Source organism: Salvelinus sp. IW2-2015, unplaced genomic scaffold (assembly GCF_002910315.2).
Source record: "Salvelinus sp. IW2-2015 unplaced genomic scaffold, ASM291031v2 Un_scaffold649, whole genome shotgun sequence".
Lineage (NCBI taxonomy): Eukaryota > Metazoa > Chordata > Actinopteri > Salmoniformes > Salmonidae > Salvelinus > Salvelinus sp. IW2-2015.
Window position 1 is genome coordinate 332,810 of NW_019942589.1, and position 17,618 is coordinate 350,427.

Here is a 17,618-nt window from a genome sequence, read left to right on the forward strand (position 1 = left end):
ACCGGCAACAGAGTTAGGAAGGACGCCTGTATCTTTGTAGTAACTGGGTATATTGATACACCATCCAAAGTGTAATTAATAACTTCACCATGCTCAAAAGGATATTGAAATCAAATTGTATTTGTCACATGCACTGAATACAGCAGGTGTAGACCTTACCGTGAAGCCCTTAACCAACAATGCAGTTCAAGAAATAGAGTTAAGAAAATGTTTACTAAATAAACRAAAGTTTAAAAAAAATGTTTTTAAAGTAGCAAAATAAAATATTGAGACTATATACAGGGGGTACCGGTACCGAGTCAATGTGCGGGAGTACAGATTAGTCGAGGTAATTTGTACATGTAGGTAGGGATAAAGGTAATAAAATGCATAGATAATAAATAGCGAGTAGTAGCGGGGGGTCAATGTAAATTTTCCAGGTGGCCATTTGATTAATTGTTCAGCAGTCTTATGGCTTGGGGGTAGAAGCTGTTAAGGAGCCTTTTGGACTTAGACTTGGTACTCCGGTACTGCTTGCCGTGCGATAGCGGAGAGAACAGTCTATGACTTGGGTGAATGTAGTCTTTGACAATTTGTTGGGCCTTCCTCTGACACCGCCTAGGATATAGGTCCTGGATGGCAGGAAGCTTGGCCCCAGTGATGTACTGGGTCGTACGCACTACCCTCTGTTGCACCTTACGGTCGGATGCTGAGCAGTTGACATACCAGGTGGTGATGCAACTGCTCAGGATGCTCTCGATGATGCAGTTATAGAACTTTTTGAGTATCTGGGGACCCATGCCAAATCTTTTCAGTCTCCTGAGGGGGAAAAGGTGTTGTCGTGCCCTCTTCATGACTGTCTTGGTGTGTTTGGACCATAATAGTTTGTTGGTGATGTGGACACCATGGAACAGTCTCAACGTCAACAGTGAAGAGGTGACTCCGGGATAATGGCATTCTAGGCAGAGTTGCAAAGAAAAAGCCATATGATTAAGATGGGCAAAAGAACACAGACACTGGACAAAGGAACTCGCCTAGAAGGCCAGCATCCCGGAGTCGCCTCTTCACTGTTGACATTGAGACTGGTGTTTTGCGGGTACTATTTAATGAAGCTGCCAGTTGAGGACTTGTGAGGCGTCTGTTTCTCAAACTAGACACTAATGTACTTGTCCTCTACCTCACTTGTGCACCGGGGCCTCCCACTCCTCTTTCTTTTCTGGTTAGAGCCAGTTTGAGCTGTTTCTGTGAAGGGAGTAGTACACAGCGTTGTACCAGATCTTCAGTTTCTTGTCAATTCTCAAATGGAATAGCCTTAATTTCTCAGAACAAGAATAGACTGCCGAGTTTCAGAAGAAAGGACTTTGTTTCTGGCCATTTTAAGCCTGTAATCGAACCCACAAATGCTGATGCTCCAGATACTCAACTAGTCTAAGAAGGCCAATTTTATTGCTTCTTTAATCAGAAAAAGTTTTCAGCTGTGCTAACATAATTGCAAAAGGGTTTTCTAATGATCAATTAGCAGGGGGCGTATTGAAAAACTGGAAAAAGGTGCCCATTTTCAAACGGCCTCTTACTCAATTCTTGCTCGTACAATATGCATATTATTATTACTATTGGATAGAAAACAGTCTCTAGTTTCTAAAACCGTTTGAATTATTTCTCTAAGTGGAACAGAATCTTTTTACAGCCCATTTCCTATCCGGAAGTGAGATTTCCAAAATCGATGTCTCTCTTCAAGAGCTTGTCTATAAAAGGGCATGTCACTTAGGACTGTAGAAACACGTCATACGCCTTCCCTGGGTGTCATGCGGAAGTGAGAGCAGAAATGACTTGATTATCTCGTCCTGGGATTGAACACAACCTCTTGGAGTGAGATGTGCGCACTTTATTTTTTTTCCTGGGCGCGAAGTTGGACCTGAACTCGGCTCCTGGAAAACCCTCGTTAAAGGTGAATATGATCTCTGGCTTCGATTTTATTTGATACATGTCACAATATCATCCTAAAGTATGTTTTTTCAATATAGTTTAATTATATTATTGAAATTTATTCTGGACTTTAGACGTGATGCGACGCAAAATTTTGTCAAGAAGGAGAGGTTAGCGCCGCACGGCCAGTGTGCTTGCTAATTCAAGAGGGAATCGTTCGTTCTGGATCCAAATAAAGACGGTTCTGAACAAAGGACCCCTTGGAGAACATTCTGATGGAAGATCAACAAAGATAAGGACCCAATTTGGGATGCTTTTTCATATATCTGTCGAACTGTGCTATCGCTACCGTTTGACTAGAATCAATGCTGCTGTGTGCTAGCTATTGTAGTAAGCTAATATAACGATATATTGTGTTTTCGCTGTACAACACTTCAAAAATCGGAAATATGCTGTATTCACAAGATCTTTGTCTTTCATTACTATCCACCATATATTTTTCTGAAATGTTTTATGATGTGTAATTAGTAGTTGACGTTGGTGTCTGTATTTTCTCTGGCTACTCCCGTGCGATTTCTGACTGTAGCTATGATGGTAGCAGTAAGGTAAAACTGATTTATAGCTCAAATATGCAAATTTTTTGAACAAAACATAGATTTATTGTGTAACATGTTATAGGACTGTCATCTGAGGTAGTTTTTTCTAGTTATTTAGGTTGTTCCTAGTTAGTTAGGTTGGCTTGTGCATGCTACTTGCATCCTACTTGTGCTGTGAAAAATGTCTGTCCTCTTTTTTATTTGGTGGTGAGCTAACATAAATATATGTGGTGTTTTCTCTGTAAAACATTTAAAAAATCGGACATGTTGGCTGGATTCACAAGATGTTTATCTTTCAAATGCTGTATTGGACTTGTTAATGTGTGAAAGTTAAATATTTAAAAAAAATAGATTTTGAATTTCGCGCCCTGCACTTGAGCTGGATGTTTTCATAGGTGTTCCGGTGTCGGGCTGCAGCCATAACAGGCTAAAGAAGGCCAATTTTATTGCTTCTTTAATCAGAAAAAGTTTTCAGCTGTGCTAACATAATTGCAAAAGGGTTTTCTAATGATCAATTAGCCTTTTAAAATGATTAACTTGGATTAGCTAACACAACTTGCCATTGGTTGCTGATAATGGGCCTCTGTACACCTATGTAGATATTCCATAAAAAATCTGCTGTTTCCAGCTACAATAGTCATTTACAACATTAACAATGTCTACACTGTATTTATGATCAATTTTATGTTATTTTAATGGACAAAAAATTAGATTTTCTTTCAAAAACAAGGACATTTCTAAGTGACCTCAAACTTTTGAGRGGTAGTGTATATATTTTTTTCCACCCGTCTACCAATAAGTGCCCTTTGCGAGGCATTGAAAATCCACCCTGGTCTTTGTGGTTGAATCTGTTTTTGAAATTCACTACCCGACTGAGGGACTTTTCAGATAATTGCATGTGTGGGGTACAGAGATTATGTAGTCATTAAAAAATTATGTCAAACACTATAATTGCACACACAGTGAGACCATGCAACTTATTATGTGACTCCTGATCTTATTTAGGCTTGCCATAACAAAGGGATTGAATACTTAATGACTCAAGACATTTCAGCTTTAATTTTGTATTAATTTGTAAAAAGAAATTGGGAATTGATCCCCAAATGCTCATTGTTTGCAGTGATATGTCAAAAAGTCACCCTTTTATCTTCAAAACTCCCATTGTTATTGTGCAATGAGCAGTCAGTGTGTTGGCTGGAACAGACTGTACAGTACTATAGCTGTCTTGCAGTGCTCTCTTTCACTCTCTCTCTCTCTTGCTCTCGCTCTCTTACTCGCCTCCCCCTCTTGAGGAGTTCCCTCCCTCTCACACTCTTGCATATCAAAAAGATAGTTTGACCATCTGTAGATTATAATTTGASACTATCCAAAGTGTGACCTGAGAGAAATATGAATACCTTGTCCTTACCTGGCTCTATGCCTGTTTTATGATATTGTTATACACACTGTCTGAGAGATTGTATTGGTGGGCCACGTTTTTACCTCTGAATTTCAGGTTTCACTATCCTCTCTCCCGGTGTCATTAAGGTCTCTGGTGGTATGGCCTTGGAAACATTTCTGTTTCTACATGAACTGTCTACTCACAGTGTATGAGAAGTCATATTAGATAGTTGAAATGTATATAAAAATGCCACATGATCGTGCCATAATGACCAATTTCTTTGTGTTTTGGTAATGTATTCGGCTAATACTTTAGTTTAATTTTCACTTTTATTTATCCAGTTTCTCATTGAAATAAAATCTATTTGCAAGAGACCTAGCTATTGAACATGATCGGAGGGGTCAAGTAGTTTTAATTAGTGTGGACTGTGTGTAAGGAAGAGTTACTGTAAACTCATGCCATGCTCTTCCAATAAGGGCAAGGTCATGGCTAAGGGCCAACCAACCAGTTACATTAGGGAGAGGAGCAAAGCGTTGCTCTCGTGTAATATAACAAGGAATGGAAAAGGGGTGTGGGGTCGATGTGGGATCTATGACATCATAGAACCTCATCTGCTTGCTCATCTTTATTTACTGGATTTAACCAAATCCATCTCTGAATGAACTACTGCGCAACATAAGTTGAATAGTACTCTCTCTCTTTCTCTTACTCACTCACTCACTGACTCTCTCACTCACTCACACACATACAAAAGCTGTGCAGTAGACATACAGTTGTCATGACGTTGCCTGCGTGGGTATAGCAAACCCCATRCCCCTCTCCCTGCCTCCACTCCTTCAACCCATGCTGTGATCACAGAGAGATGTCGTAAATTCCTGAGAATCTCCCCACCACAAACAGTATTAAGACAGAGGGTAAACTTTCAGGACAAAGGAATTCTCTTCCACCTCACAGAACTTGAGGTACGAACATATTTCATATTCCTGCACAAGTAGGAATGATCGGTGAAGGTCCAGCTATGAACCYGTCCATTTGTCCCCATGTGGGAAACTCAGGAGAGACGGGTTGACCACATTACCATACCGCTGTTTATATAATAACCTCAGATATGAGGTTAACATCTGTTTGTTGTATAAAATGAATGAGTGAGTATGATACTGTTTGTATAATTGTGTAATATGATTTTGAACTGTTTAATGAAGGAATTGTATTTGTATTTGAACTATTTGAACTATTTGGTTGTATTTGAACTAAATCCAAGGACCGCCCCTGAGCCAGTTGGGTCAGAGACCATGGGACCACCCCTCTCTGCTATCTGAATAAAAGCCAACTCTTAAGAAATTACCCCAGACCATGTTTATCCTCCAAGGAGGAGAACGAAGGTTGAGTAGAATTACTTTCTATACCACGTGGTTAAGACTCTTATACCAATAATAACAAGTTTTGATATTGACTTCTAGTCTGCAGCTAGGAATTCGGTATCATTGAACGCGAAGAAAGACAACCGCCGAAACAATCATTCTATAACGAATGTCCCTCTGAACAATCCACAACCGAGACAGAACTTCACTCCAACCAAAACGAACTTCTCTCCAACGACCAAGGCGACACACACACTGYACGTAACTATATATATATTGATTGCAATTGTTCCCGAATGAGTGAGCGTTCATGTGTAAGGATTAGCATGTCAATTGTTATAYTTATGGACTCTGTAGTGAATTCTTAGTCGAACGCAACTTTCCCTTTGTCTAACAGCCGCCATGCCGGTTRAGCCCACTAGGGCATATTSCTRCCARCATTTCATGTAACTATTTTAAGTTTGTTTGTTTATGCATTTCTGTGAATTAATTAGTTAGTAATAAATAAATGATTTAAGACAATTGATGTATGGATGACTCATAGTGAAGACTGGGTTCGTGCAGATCAGCGATTTACGACGTTTGGAATGAGACTGACGTAAGGTAGAGTAAATCAATCATTAATTAGAAGACCATTGATCAGATATGAAATATCTGAAAGGTTATATTGGGAAATGATAACTTTGTAATCTAATAACTTTCCCTGGTGCCCTCGAATTCATAGTTAATTAGTTACGTTATTACTAAAGTGATCGCGTAATCCCTAATTACAGGAATCTATGATAAAACTAAAAGTCTTCAATTTAACGATACCAAAGACACGACACAGTGTTCACAGTTAATGTATATATGTTGTGTTTTTATCCAACTACCAGCACATACTTTGCGGCTGTCACAAATCGAGATACCGTCATCTTTTGTAAATCATGTGTTAAAGGTAGAGTCAACGATATGACGTAGATGCAGAAAGTAAACAGCATAGTGGATCAATTTCCGCATCAACTAAGAGCGCTGAAGCGCGAGGATCAACTTCTCCGCTGTTTTGGTGCCCTGGCTCATCTTAATATCTGCAGTGCTGCTCGTGGCAACATAATTTCGCTGAGTCTGCCCTTTAAAGGGGCAATCAACAGTTGCTATATCCATTTTTGGACACCTTGACTATTTCCACATTTTGTTACGTTACAGCCTTATTCTAAAATGTATTTAAAAAATTCAAAGTCCTCATCAATCTACACATAATACTCAAAAATGACAAAGGAAATATATATATAATATTTACATAAGTATTCAGACCCTTTAGTCAGTACTTTGTTAAAGCACCTTTGGCAGCGATTACAGCCTTGACTTCTTGGGTATGAAGCTACAAGCTTGGGACACCTGTATTTTGGGAGTTTCTCCCATTCTTCTCTGTCTTAGAAAGACATTTATACAGGTACCCTTCACAGAAATTGTTATCACCCTTTCTCACCAGGCTTTCCTGCGGAGGCTAGAGTCAGTGAGGCCCACCCGGGGCAGGAAGAGGGCAGAGCAGCTGGCAGACTACCAGTGCCAGGCCGGATACCTGGGCATCGCCACCGCGATCTCTGCCATAGACAGATCGCCCTCCAATATGGAACGGACCTCCAGCAGAACGTCACCAGGTAACCTCTCTGAAGAACTGATGCTCAATAGCTCTCAATAGCCCTAAGACCATACTTATTTCTGTCATTCCTTAAGAGAGACTGAATTTGCATCTTTTATTTTTGTTCTTTTAAAGGATCACTTCACCAAAAACGTCTTTTGTTATTTTTTCCATTAGACCACTGTTAATAATCTTTTTTTTTTAGCATGTAATGTTTTCGAGATCATAGGCACTGAGCACTTCCACTGTAGCCAGGACAAACTTATTTTCACGATTTTTTTACATGATGAAGCAGAATCATGTTGAAAAATTGTGTTAACATTTATATTTATATTCCTAAAACATAAGTTGAAAATGATACTGTTGCTGCTTCCTGTTGTCATGTATTATTTATATATACTGTAGCCGAGTGTCAAAACACTGGTTTTACATGTCCAAATTCATAATCAATATGCTAAAATAAGTTGTGATATTTTGAAGACCAAAACATAAAAATGACTCCCTACTGTATACACACGTGTCACACTTGTGTTCAGATTACTTGTATTTTGGTAAATTAGTAACTACACATTCATAGGGCTGTGGCCATCACAAAATGTCGTCAGCCGGTGATTGTCAAGCAAATAACTGCCAGTCTCACGGTAATTGACCGTTGATTAACATAAACACATTTAGCATCTTCTGGTTTCCGCATCTTCTGGCTTTACAAGCCACTGATGCAGACCTTTGGAACATCTACATTTTAAAAAGTCTAATAAATCCATGTAGTATAGCCTAAACCTTCACAATAAATTCATTATTTATTTTAGACAGGTCTAAAGAAACATGATATGGTGAAAATGTAGTCTGTTTCAGAAGAACAGAATAGCATACTGCGAGTTGTCCTTATGTTAGGTACTGATCTGGCTATGCCATATGGCTGTGGGCTACACTAGTTCATTTAGCAGATGAGATTTTCTTAGAATTCCATGGCATTATTTTATAGTATGAAGAATGCAATTGAATAAAATAGAAAGGATATTTTCTCCAAACGATTTGAGGGAGTGTGCACATGTGGCTATTCTGTGGTGAGCGGTTAACAAAGAAACAGGTACTCCTATATGCTTAATTTAGAGTTATTAATGTAACTTTAGTTATGATATGTTTTGATTTTTAATGCATTCTAAGGCTGCATGATGCGACTCTAATGATGATTTGAAAAAAGATGCATGAAAGGCATGAACTCTGCTTAGTTTTTTTGTGCAGCCTTCATCAGTCTCTCTCTCATTCACAATTTGACAAGCACTTGATAATGCCTCGAATTTCCCAACGGCATCCCCTTTGTGTGGCTGTAATGCCCCCTAAAAGAATCCATGCCATTTGCGGCCAGTGGCCGTTATAATTATAATTCCCTTCTCCCTGCATGCTGCTTGCTTCGAAGCACCTCTCACTCACATGGCTCTCTGTCACGTGATCGGGTCTTTCTTACAGACTACAAGTGAAAACAGACACATCAGGGACGCAAATGCGCGCGTCTTTATCTAATTCCGAGGCGCATATTGAAGATATTGGAAGAACTGTCCACATTTACTTTTTGRCAGCCAACAAGGTGATTAGGCTRAACGGACAGCAAAGACACTAGCCTATATCAATCTACTATCCCCAATAGTACAAAAGTTGACCTATTCTGTGTGAGATATAGATATTCCAAACATAGTCCGGGACTGTTGTGGGATGTGATAGATTCCAAATTAATACAACCACTAGCATCTCAAAAACTGTTTTACGCAATGAGGCTGATGCAACTGATCAGAACATTTACGTAGCTTAAAAAGTTGATAAGCTATTAGGCTATTTCTTCACATTATAAGTGCAGCAATGCGCACAACAGTAGGCTATAAGCGTGAACGTTCCATTAGCGGGAAAACACCATTATCAAAAGTGACCGCAAATGCTATTATGCGTGTACTGCTTTTATTATAAAGGTGCATTTTTATGGAGAAAATGATCTTCCCCAAACTTCAAACTCACATGCTGCGTATGTATGCCAGTTAGGCTCTACGCCCGTTGTGAAGCAGATTATTGTGCATACATTTTAAAAAGTTATTTGGCCACTTTAGTTGTGATACAAAACGTATCAAAACATATAGCCCTATGGGCTAGGCTACATGAGGTTTGCGATTATGATTTGAAAAAGTAGCAAAAAAAAGTTATGCATTGTTTCTTTCTGGGCATCATTCACAAGTTATAATATATCATTCACAAGTGATAGGATAATATTGTCACCCAACAGACAGATTTAATCTTATCTCTACATATACTAAATAATATTTTGTTTTGATATAGAATGGAACATTATCATGCACTCATCTCAAAACGGGCAGGAGAAAAAAATACGTAATCTATGCATTTAAGTAGCGAATGGAGGACGCTTTTCCTGTGATTCATTTTCATGCCAGCCAGGTAGAATATACTCCTGTTGTCACGACTTCCACCGAAGGTGGCTCCTCTCCCTGTTCGGGCGGCGCTCGGCGGTCGTCGTCGCCGGTCTACTAGCTGCCACCGATCCCTTTTCTTTTTCGTTTGGTTTTGTCTGTCTTGTTGCTCACCTGGTTCTAGTTGAGGTTATTAGTGGGATATTTGATCTCGCCCTACCCTCTTGGGTTTGTGCGGGATTGTTTGTGTAGCTGTCATTTGTTTGGGTTGCGTTTTTTTTTCCTGGACTGCGTTCCTGTCGTTTTGTGGCTACTGTTGTGGTCCTGTTCCCGTTCTTTGAACTTGTAAATAAAATGCCCTTTCTTGCAATTTGCTCTCTCCTGCGCTTGACTCCACATATATATATATATATATATAAATGTTGTGCAACATGAGATCATGGACTCATGAAGTGTTTGATTCGATTTTCGATCACATTTCCATTGATGTCAGTGTAATTAGAGGGACAATAGAGTGCTGAGTACCAGGCAATTAGCAAATTTGGTAGGCTACTAAAGACCATCAGCAGCATCGGGCTTGGAGAAGCCTAATTACCGTAACTAAACGTTCACGCAGTCACCTTTATGACTGGTGACTGCTGGTGTGGCGGTAATGTGGTCACCGTAACAGCCCTACGCACGTGTCAACATTTACCAAGCAGTCACTCCAGACTGAACTTGATTAGCTTGTTCTACTGTAATCAATAGTGCGTCAATATTGCATGGAAATCAATGGAACTGGGACAATTTGCTGTGAACAGAGGCTTTTATAAAGAGAGCACCCCGATTTTCCCTTGCCACTTGAGTTTAAATTTCACAACTCATAAGTCCTACGGTACCAAACCAAAGATATGAATCTGTTTAAAGCAATCGATTTAGTGTCTTGATCTTGATGACTATATAGTTTTATATTAACATCACCAATCTGAGTAAAAAAAAAAAAAAAAAAWTRCCCCCAAATGATGTGAGATGAAAATGCAAGCTTGTGTGAGGTAGTAACACAAAGTGTCCATATTTGCACATTGTAAAATAGTTTAATATGGCAAAATTATTCAACATGCCAACTTTGGATGATAGTATACACTGAGTTTACAAAACAGAACACCTGCTCTTTCCATGACAGACTGACCATGTGAATCCATGTGGAAGCTATGATCCCTTATTTTGGGCTCCCAAGTGGTGCTGCATCTCAGTGCAAGAGGCGTCCCTACAGTCCCTGGTTCAAATCCAGGCTGTATCACATCCGGCCGTGATTGGGAGTCCCATAGGGTGGCGCACAATTGGCCCAGCGTCGTCCAGGTTTGGCCGGGTTAGGCCGTCATTGTAAATAAGAATTTGTTCTTAACTGACTTGCCTAGTTAAATAAAGGTTACTTTTTTTATGTCACTTGTAAAAATCCACTTCAATCAGTGTAAATGAAGGGGAAGAGACAGGTTAAAGAATTACTTTTAAGCCATGAGACAATTGAGACATGGATTGTGTATGTGTGCCATTCAGAGGGTGAATGGGCAAGACAAACTATTTAAGTGCCTTTGAACAGGGTATGGTAGTAGGTGCCAGGCGCATCGGTTTGTGTCAAGAACTGCAACACTGCTGGGTGTTTCATGCTCAACAGTTTCCCGTGTGTATCAATGGTCCACCACCCAAAGGACATCCAGCCAACTTGACACAACTGAAGGTAGCATTGGCGTCAACATGGGCCAGCATCCCTGTGGAACGCTTTTGACACCTTGTAGAATCCATGCCCCAACGAATTGAGGCTGTTCTGATGGCAAAAGGGGGGGGGTGCAACTCAATATATTAGTAAGGTATTCCTAATGTTTGGTGTACTCTGGGTGTGTTTCCCACTCACAAACTAATGCAACAATGACATGTATTTCTTGCTCATTTAAATATTTAGAGAGTAAAAAAATGCTCTCAAACAGATTGGAGCTTCTATAGTGTCTGTGTAGCTGCCTGAATTTTCAGTATCACGCATCATCATCACTGTTTTTGCTCAGTACTGAAAGTGGCTGCTGATATGCACAATTTTTTTATGAACAAATATTAAAATATCGTTTTTGAGTGATCTATCCGTGTTTAAAGTGTACAAAATTATAACAATTGCTCACAGCTGTTTTTGTTCGTTTTTTCCCCCATGGATTATATTTAGCTCACAAATGTCAAATGTGATGTACTGTAGTACTCAAATGTACATTGCCCATATCTTTTTACATTGAGGGTGTTCAATTTGGGAGAAGGTAGTACGTCATATGTGTAGTATAGTAATACTAGTATGTAATTAATGTATTAGTGATAGTATGTAATTTAGTAGTAGTATTGACCCCTGTTGTCTTGTTATTTCTTCAGGAAGAATCCCCAGGCCTGGCAGTACCAATCTCCACCACCACAGTGCCAGGGCATCATCTGCCATCYCTATCAKCGCCACCCCTACCCAGGCATGCCAGTGCGGCAGCATCCCGGGCAACCTGGTGCTGAGAGCTGTGCTCAGGGAGGAGCACCATTCCCCAACTCCCCCACCCCTTCCAAGACCTTACCAATAAGGCAATACTTGCCCCTAAACACTGATCCAAAGTRAGTTTGACATTCTTCCCCCAGATGGTTAAGTTGAGTTTGTTAGGAGTGTCCCACACAATGAAGGATCTGTGTCAGAGAGGTGCGAAGCCGGAAAGTGGTCACACTTTGTCGAAACTAAATCTCCATTGTGCTCTGATCATGCACTTGTCCAGTGATTCTGTTTTAGCACACAATACTCGTAAATAAAGGGATCTGACACTGATTGGCTGTTTCCCAGATTTAGACTAAGCCTAGAAGAACTTTCAATTGAACTTTCAACTTACATTTTTTTCCTTGGAGAATACTTTTTAGTGCAGGAGTAGGTTTAATTTGGGTCAGGGAAACCAGTCCTATATGATGTAAGAATGATATTGTGTTGCCGTTATACAACCGTTCTCATAAAACTGTGTCACTATTGCTTCCCGGGACCAACTCTAGCTGCTATAAAGTATTGTGAACTGTACTTCTATTGTAATGGGAGATATAGCCTGGCTATATATCTTGTCACAACAGAACTGATTGGCTCAACCGTATTAAGAAGGAAAGCAATTCCACAAATGAACTTTTAAGAAGGCGCACCTGTTAATTGAAATGCAATTTCATTGTTTTGATTTCTTCACTATTATTCTACAATGTAGAAAATAGTAAAAATAAAGAAAAACCCTTGAATGAGTAGGTGTTCTTAAACGTTTGACCGGTAGCTAATATGGTTCAGGTATAATAAAAAAAWATATATAATTTTGTCAGCTTAGCAGGTGGTGCCTATCAATATGCTTAGTGAATAGAGTAAGTACTAAGTATGCCATGCTTTATTTGCACTCTTGTGAAATTTGTTCAAGTGGAACTTTTCATACATTTTTCTGTAATTGTTGTTACATTATGATGAATAATSAGAGATATTTGTGTTCTAGTCAAGCTTTTTTAGAATATCATGGGAGAATTAGTCATATATATTTTTTCATTGTGATCCTGTGCAAATTTCTTGACGTTTTCCAATAAAGCTGCTTGTTGCCGCACCACTCATGTCTGTCCGTGGTCAAAGGAGCTCAAACAATGTCCACAGGACTTTCCCACTTGTGGCAGCTGTCTTTTGTAGGCCAGTTAGCTGCATGGCACCCACATGGCAACAAAGACTGCCAATGCAGACACACTTAACAGGCAGCAAATCTGGCATGTTGTGGATATGAATAATTATCACCCACAATGACATAATGTCGCACACACACGATGGCTACAACAGTGGCAGGGGATATAGGCCAGTGATTGGCTGTGTCATGGTCAGAAGTCCAACAAGTGAGTGACATGCTAGCTGCCAGGGATGACTGGCCCAGCACATCTTGGCCATGTTGTTATAATCTCCACCCGGCACAGCCAGAAGAGGACTGACCACCCCTCATAGCCTGGTTCCTCTCTAGGTTTCTTCCTAGGTTCTGGCCTTTCTAGGGAGTTTTTCCTAGCCACCGTGCTTCTACACCTGCATTACTTGCTGTTTGGGGTTTTAGGCTGGGTTTCTGTACAGCACTTTGTGACATCAGCCGATGTAAGAAGGGCTTTATAAATACATTTGATTGATATGTCATCAAAAGAGAAAAGAACAAGGAAAATGCTTAATCAGTAGTTGTAATTAATTAGTACTATAAGCTTGCTCAAATAAATTGGTTTATGATGGTTAGCACATGAAAAGTAATACATTTGTATATTTTTTGTCTTTTCTATGTCACCCCTTCACCCAACATTTATAGTAATGTGTATGTATAGCCTAGTAAAACCTGATGTTTGAGAAAATGAGAGTAATATTGGATTTGTATTGCATCTGTTACATACATAACAGACTACGAAGCATGGCAGCTAATGAGACACTGGGCTATATGATTCCCATCTAGGTTGGCTCCCAATAGAAGGATCTCTATAGCAGCCCAAAGAAATGGGATGGATGATATTTCTAACCCTATAATAGACCAAGTCAGAGCCTGGAACTAGTAAACCTTACCTAAATGTTTCGACTTATGTTATACTGTATATTATATATTGTATACATTACAATAAAACAAATATGAATGACAAAGAAATGCACCAAAGCAGAGGGCTTAGTAGGTATTTTTCATCTTTATTCTTCTTAACATAATGTTTATTGTGGGACATGTGAGATATGACAACACAGGAACATCGGTAGACAGCGGCTGCTGTGAAGAGTACATTCCTTTTGCCTACTATGAGAGAAAGAACTGAGAAGAGTGGATGCAATCTGTTTGCAGTAGGCATGTAATTCAATTGAAAAATCCCTTTTCTGGACCAGTTTGACAGTCAACTGGTAGGCCTTGGATGTGTGTTTTTGTGTACATCTTGGGTAAGATATATACAGGTTTCAGAGTCGGTGCGTTGCTCACTTGACCAAATACACTGGCGAGAAGGARAACTAGCAACCAACTCCTGGGCTGGCTCAATAGAATACACATCTACCCCGATAATTCACCCAAGCTGTTATCATTATATGATAGAATTAAGACATGTGGTGAAGGGATTCTTTAGGGAGTTGTGAARGCTTATGTGTACTTCTTGATCTCGTCGTAGAGCACCAAGACGAAGGCACCGCCCATGCCTCGGATCACGTTGGACCAGGCCCCCTTGAAGAAMGCTTTGCCTCCCTCGTTCTTCGCGATCTTCTTCCAGCAGTCGATCGTGCCAGTGTACATGATATCCGCTATTGAATTTGACACATTGATCATTAAAATACGATATATAGGCCTCTAGTAGGCAACTCAATGACAATTGCCAAGCATAATGMGCGRGTGCATAAAACCAATGSAATATTTCCATGGATCAGTTACAGTAGGCTATTCATTGATATGAATCAACGAGTAGGCTGGCTCACCTGATTTGCGTCCTGACTGCATCATCATACGACGTCTGACGGTGTCAAAGGGGTATGAAATAATACCGGCGACTGCGGTGACGCTCTGGGCAATCATCCAGCTGACGAAGATGTGCGTGTTCTTGGGGTCGGGCAGCATACCTAGAAGATGACGTAGAGCAACATAYTTTGGATTCTGCGCCTATTTCTTTGTAAAATACACAACTTTTAACAACATCCCAATTGCAAACAGCTACTTAGATTTATGATTTGACTTTGGCTCATGCTCCTCACCCTTGGCTGTGTCGTAGACTCCGAAGTAAGCAGCTCTGTAGATGATGATGCCCTGGACAGACACGTTGAATCCCTGGTACAGGCCCTTGATACCGTCGGCTTTGTAGATTTTGCTGAGACAGCTGCCAAGACCGCTGAACTCTCTCTCYGCTCCGCTTTTTCCGATGTCGGCCGCYAGCCTGGTTCTGGCGAAGTCAAGTGGGTAAACGAAGCAAAGAGAGGTGGCACCGGCCGCGCCACCYGATGCCAGGTTACCGGCGAACCAACGCCAGAACTGTGTCTTCTGGTCCACTCCTCCAAGGAAGATCTTCTTGTACTTGTCCTTGAAAGCYAAGTTGAGGGCTTGGGTGGGGAAGTAACGYATCACATTGGCCAGGTTGCCTCTCCAGAAGGAGATAAAGCCTTGCTCTTTGGGAATCCTCCTGACGCAGTCCATGATCCCTTTGTACTGCATTTCCTTTGTGATTTGTTGGCTGGCATGTTGGACCTGGAGAGCAGAACAACAGAAGACAANCCTCCTGACGCAGTCCATGATCCCTTTGTACTGCATTTCCTTTGTGATTTGTTGGCTGGCATGTTGGACCTGGAGAGCAGAACAACAGAAGACAAATAATTGTTCATTTTATCCTCAATTCAGTAAGCAAAAAAAAAAGCATGTCAATCGGATTTTCTCATTGTGCTTTAGGCCTACTTTGTATTTAGCAACTGAAGTTTTATCTTATAGCAAGAGCCTAACAATATTGAGTTTGTTGTTGGGACAAATTCCTAATTCACTTTAATTCAATAATAATCACAGGTTTGTACGAATGCATGTTTGCAATTTCTGTTATAATCAGCTATTCTCAGCGCTGTTGTACACTGGCCATTGCTTCATGCCACTTGAGCACAGCCTGTGCATATTGGGTTGCATGCGTCTGGATAAATTTAGCTGTAGCCTAGGCCTAAACCAAATATCGGTGCTCTTCTATCCAAACGATTATCGGTATTTTAGCGTAATGAATTATAATCCTATTAATCGAAACATAACATTACGTGTACTTGAAATCAACACTAAAAATATAAAGAACGCATCAAATAAATTAACATTTTGTTATTCAAAATAGTACTTTTTCTTTAATGACCTGAAATTCATATGATTCGGTTTCATATGATTCGGTGAACGAAAGGCCAACTACGCCAACCTGAGTCCTATCGAATCCAATTAGAAAGCTCTATAGCACCTTGGACAGCTACAAGTCACGTGCGTAAGAAACGTCTCCAACGCGCTTTTCGCATGTCTGTCTGCAGGAATTCCATTTGCGAAATGTATCTAATTTTATTACAATCTTACTCTAAAAGTGTGACTTCTGCGCACTCAATGGATAACCAATAATATAGTAACTTTATGACTGAGACTGAAAAACAATTATTCTCACTTAGTCTTACCTGGAGCAACAACTTTACTCTCTCAATTGGAGCAACAGCTGTCTTGGAGATGGCAGCAGCAATGCCACCGGCCAAAAAGTCCTTAATGAAGCTAACCACCGCGTCCGACATGTTTTCAAGTTCCTCCTCGTGGAGTAGAGGTCAGACCCTAAATGTTCCAGACAGTCCTTACCAAGACACCCTCAAAGAAACCCAACGCCCCTCCAAGTGGAGGAAGCGCCCCCATCCCGCATAATATATCTGGGCTATATATCGCGAGAATTTGGGGATGATGGATATGCAGACGGTCGAACAGATTGGCGAGGCTAAATAAATATCCTAGGTTAAGGTTCAAATCTTAGCCATGTCCATTAAATAAAGTTTAATGGAACACTTGGGGACTTTTAAAGGGCAAATTCAAGTAATTTTCCAATGACACAGTGGTGTTAGATAATATTTATTATTCTGCTAATTAATAACACCACAACATCGCAGCTTTCTATCATAATTTATGTAGGCTACTATTTATTCTTTAGGCCAAAGTTTTATCGCAGTTTAGGGTGGGAACCATGATACAATGTGAAATTAACGCATGGGTAGGCTATGTTCTTAAAACGTAATTTTAAGCTTGGCTTTTTAATGTATCTTCATAATTCAAAATAGGTCTTATTGTTCTGATGAATGTGATAGGCCTCGTAATTAGGCCATCAACATTCACACGTTAACAGCGAGGTCGAGAGGGTGACATTGTTGCTGGTATGCGCATGCGACTTTGAAGACTTTGGCTTAGCTTGCCAACTTTTTAACAATGTGATGTTATTAATGATGTGGTGAGGATTTGCTTCATAGCCTGACCTGTAGCAAATTATGCGTTTGAAGAGCCGGAAGCGCGCGCGTCTCCATGTTATGTGCTGATTAAGGCCTTTGTAATTATCATTAATTGTCAATGAAATTGTATTTTTAATATCTTCAGGCCTGTTCCTCCTAAGAAGTTGGGCTATTTAGGACAAGCTTTCACCCCTGTAACGAAAGTATTCCTCCGTGTTGTATGCATTAGGCCAATACCTTCAGAAAAATATGTTTGGTTCATGATTTTGACCATTTCTAACCTGGTGTTCCAGCTTTGAAAACAGACTCCTATTCTTGCATTTCTCAAATACAGGAAAACATGTTTGATCGTTGTTTGGACACTGCAA

At 40.1% G+C, this 17,618-nt stretch overlaps 1 protein-coding gene and 1 pseudogene across 1 annotated transcript; one reads left to right on the forward strand and one right to left on the reverse strand.

Moving 5' to 3' along the window:
- LOC139023976 (uncharacterized) overlaps positions 1–12,268 on the forward strand; it is a 35,853-nt pseudogene extending 23,585 nt beyond the window's left edge.
- A 1,692-nt stretch (positions 12,269–13,960) lies between these two features.
- LOC112068694 (ADP/ATP translocase 2-like) lies at positions 13,961–16,661 on the reverse strand. Its single transcript, XM_024135892.2, has 4 exons — positions 16,444–16,661; positions 15,019–15,505; positions 14,746–14,886; positions 13,961–14,574 (listed from the first exon to the last, which is right to left on the reverse strand). Exons 1-4 carry the CDS (start codon positions 16,552–16,554, stop codon positions 14,417–14,419), a joined length of 897 nt encoding a protein of 298 aa, XP_023991660.1. The 5' UTR covers positions 16,555–16,661; the 3' UTR covers positions 13,961–14,416.
- Between the last annotated feature and the right edge of the window lie 957 nt (positions 16,662–17,618).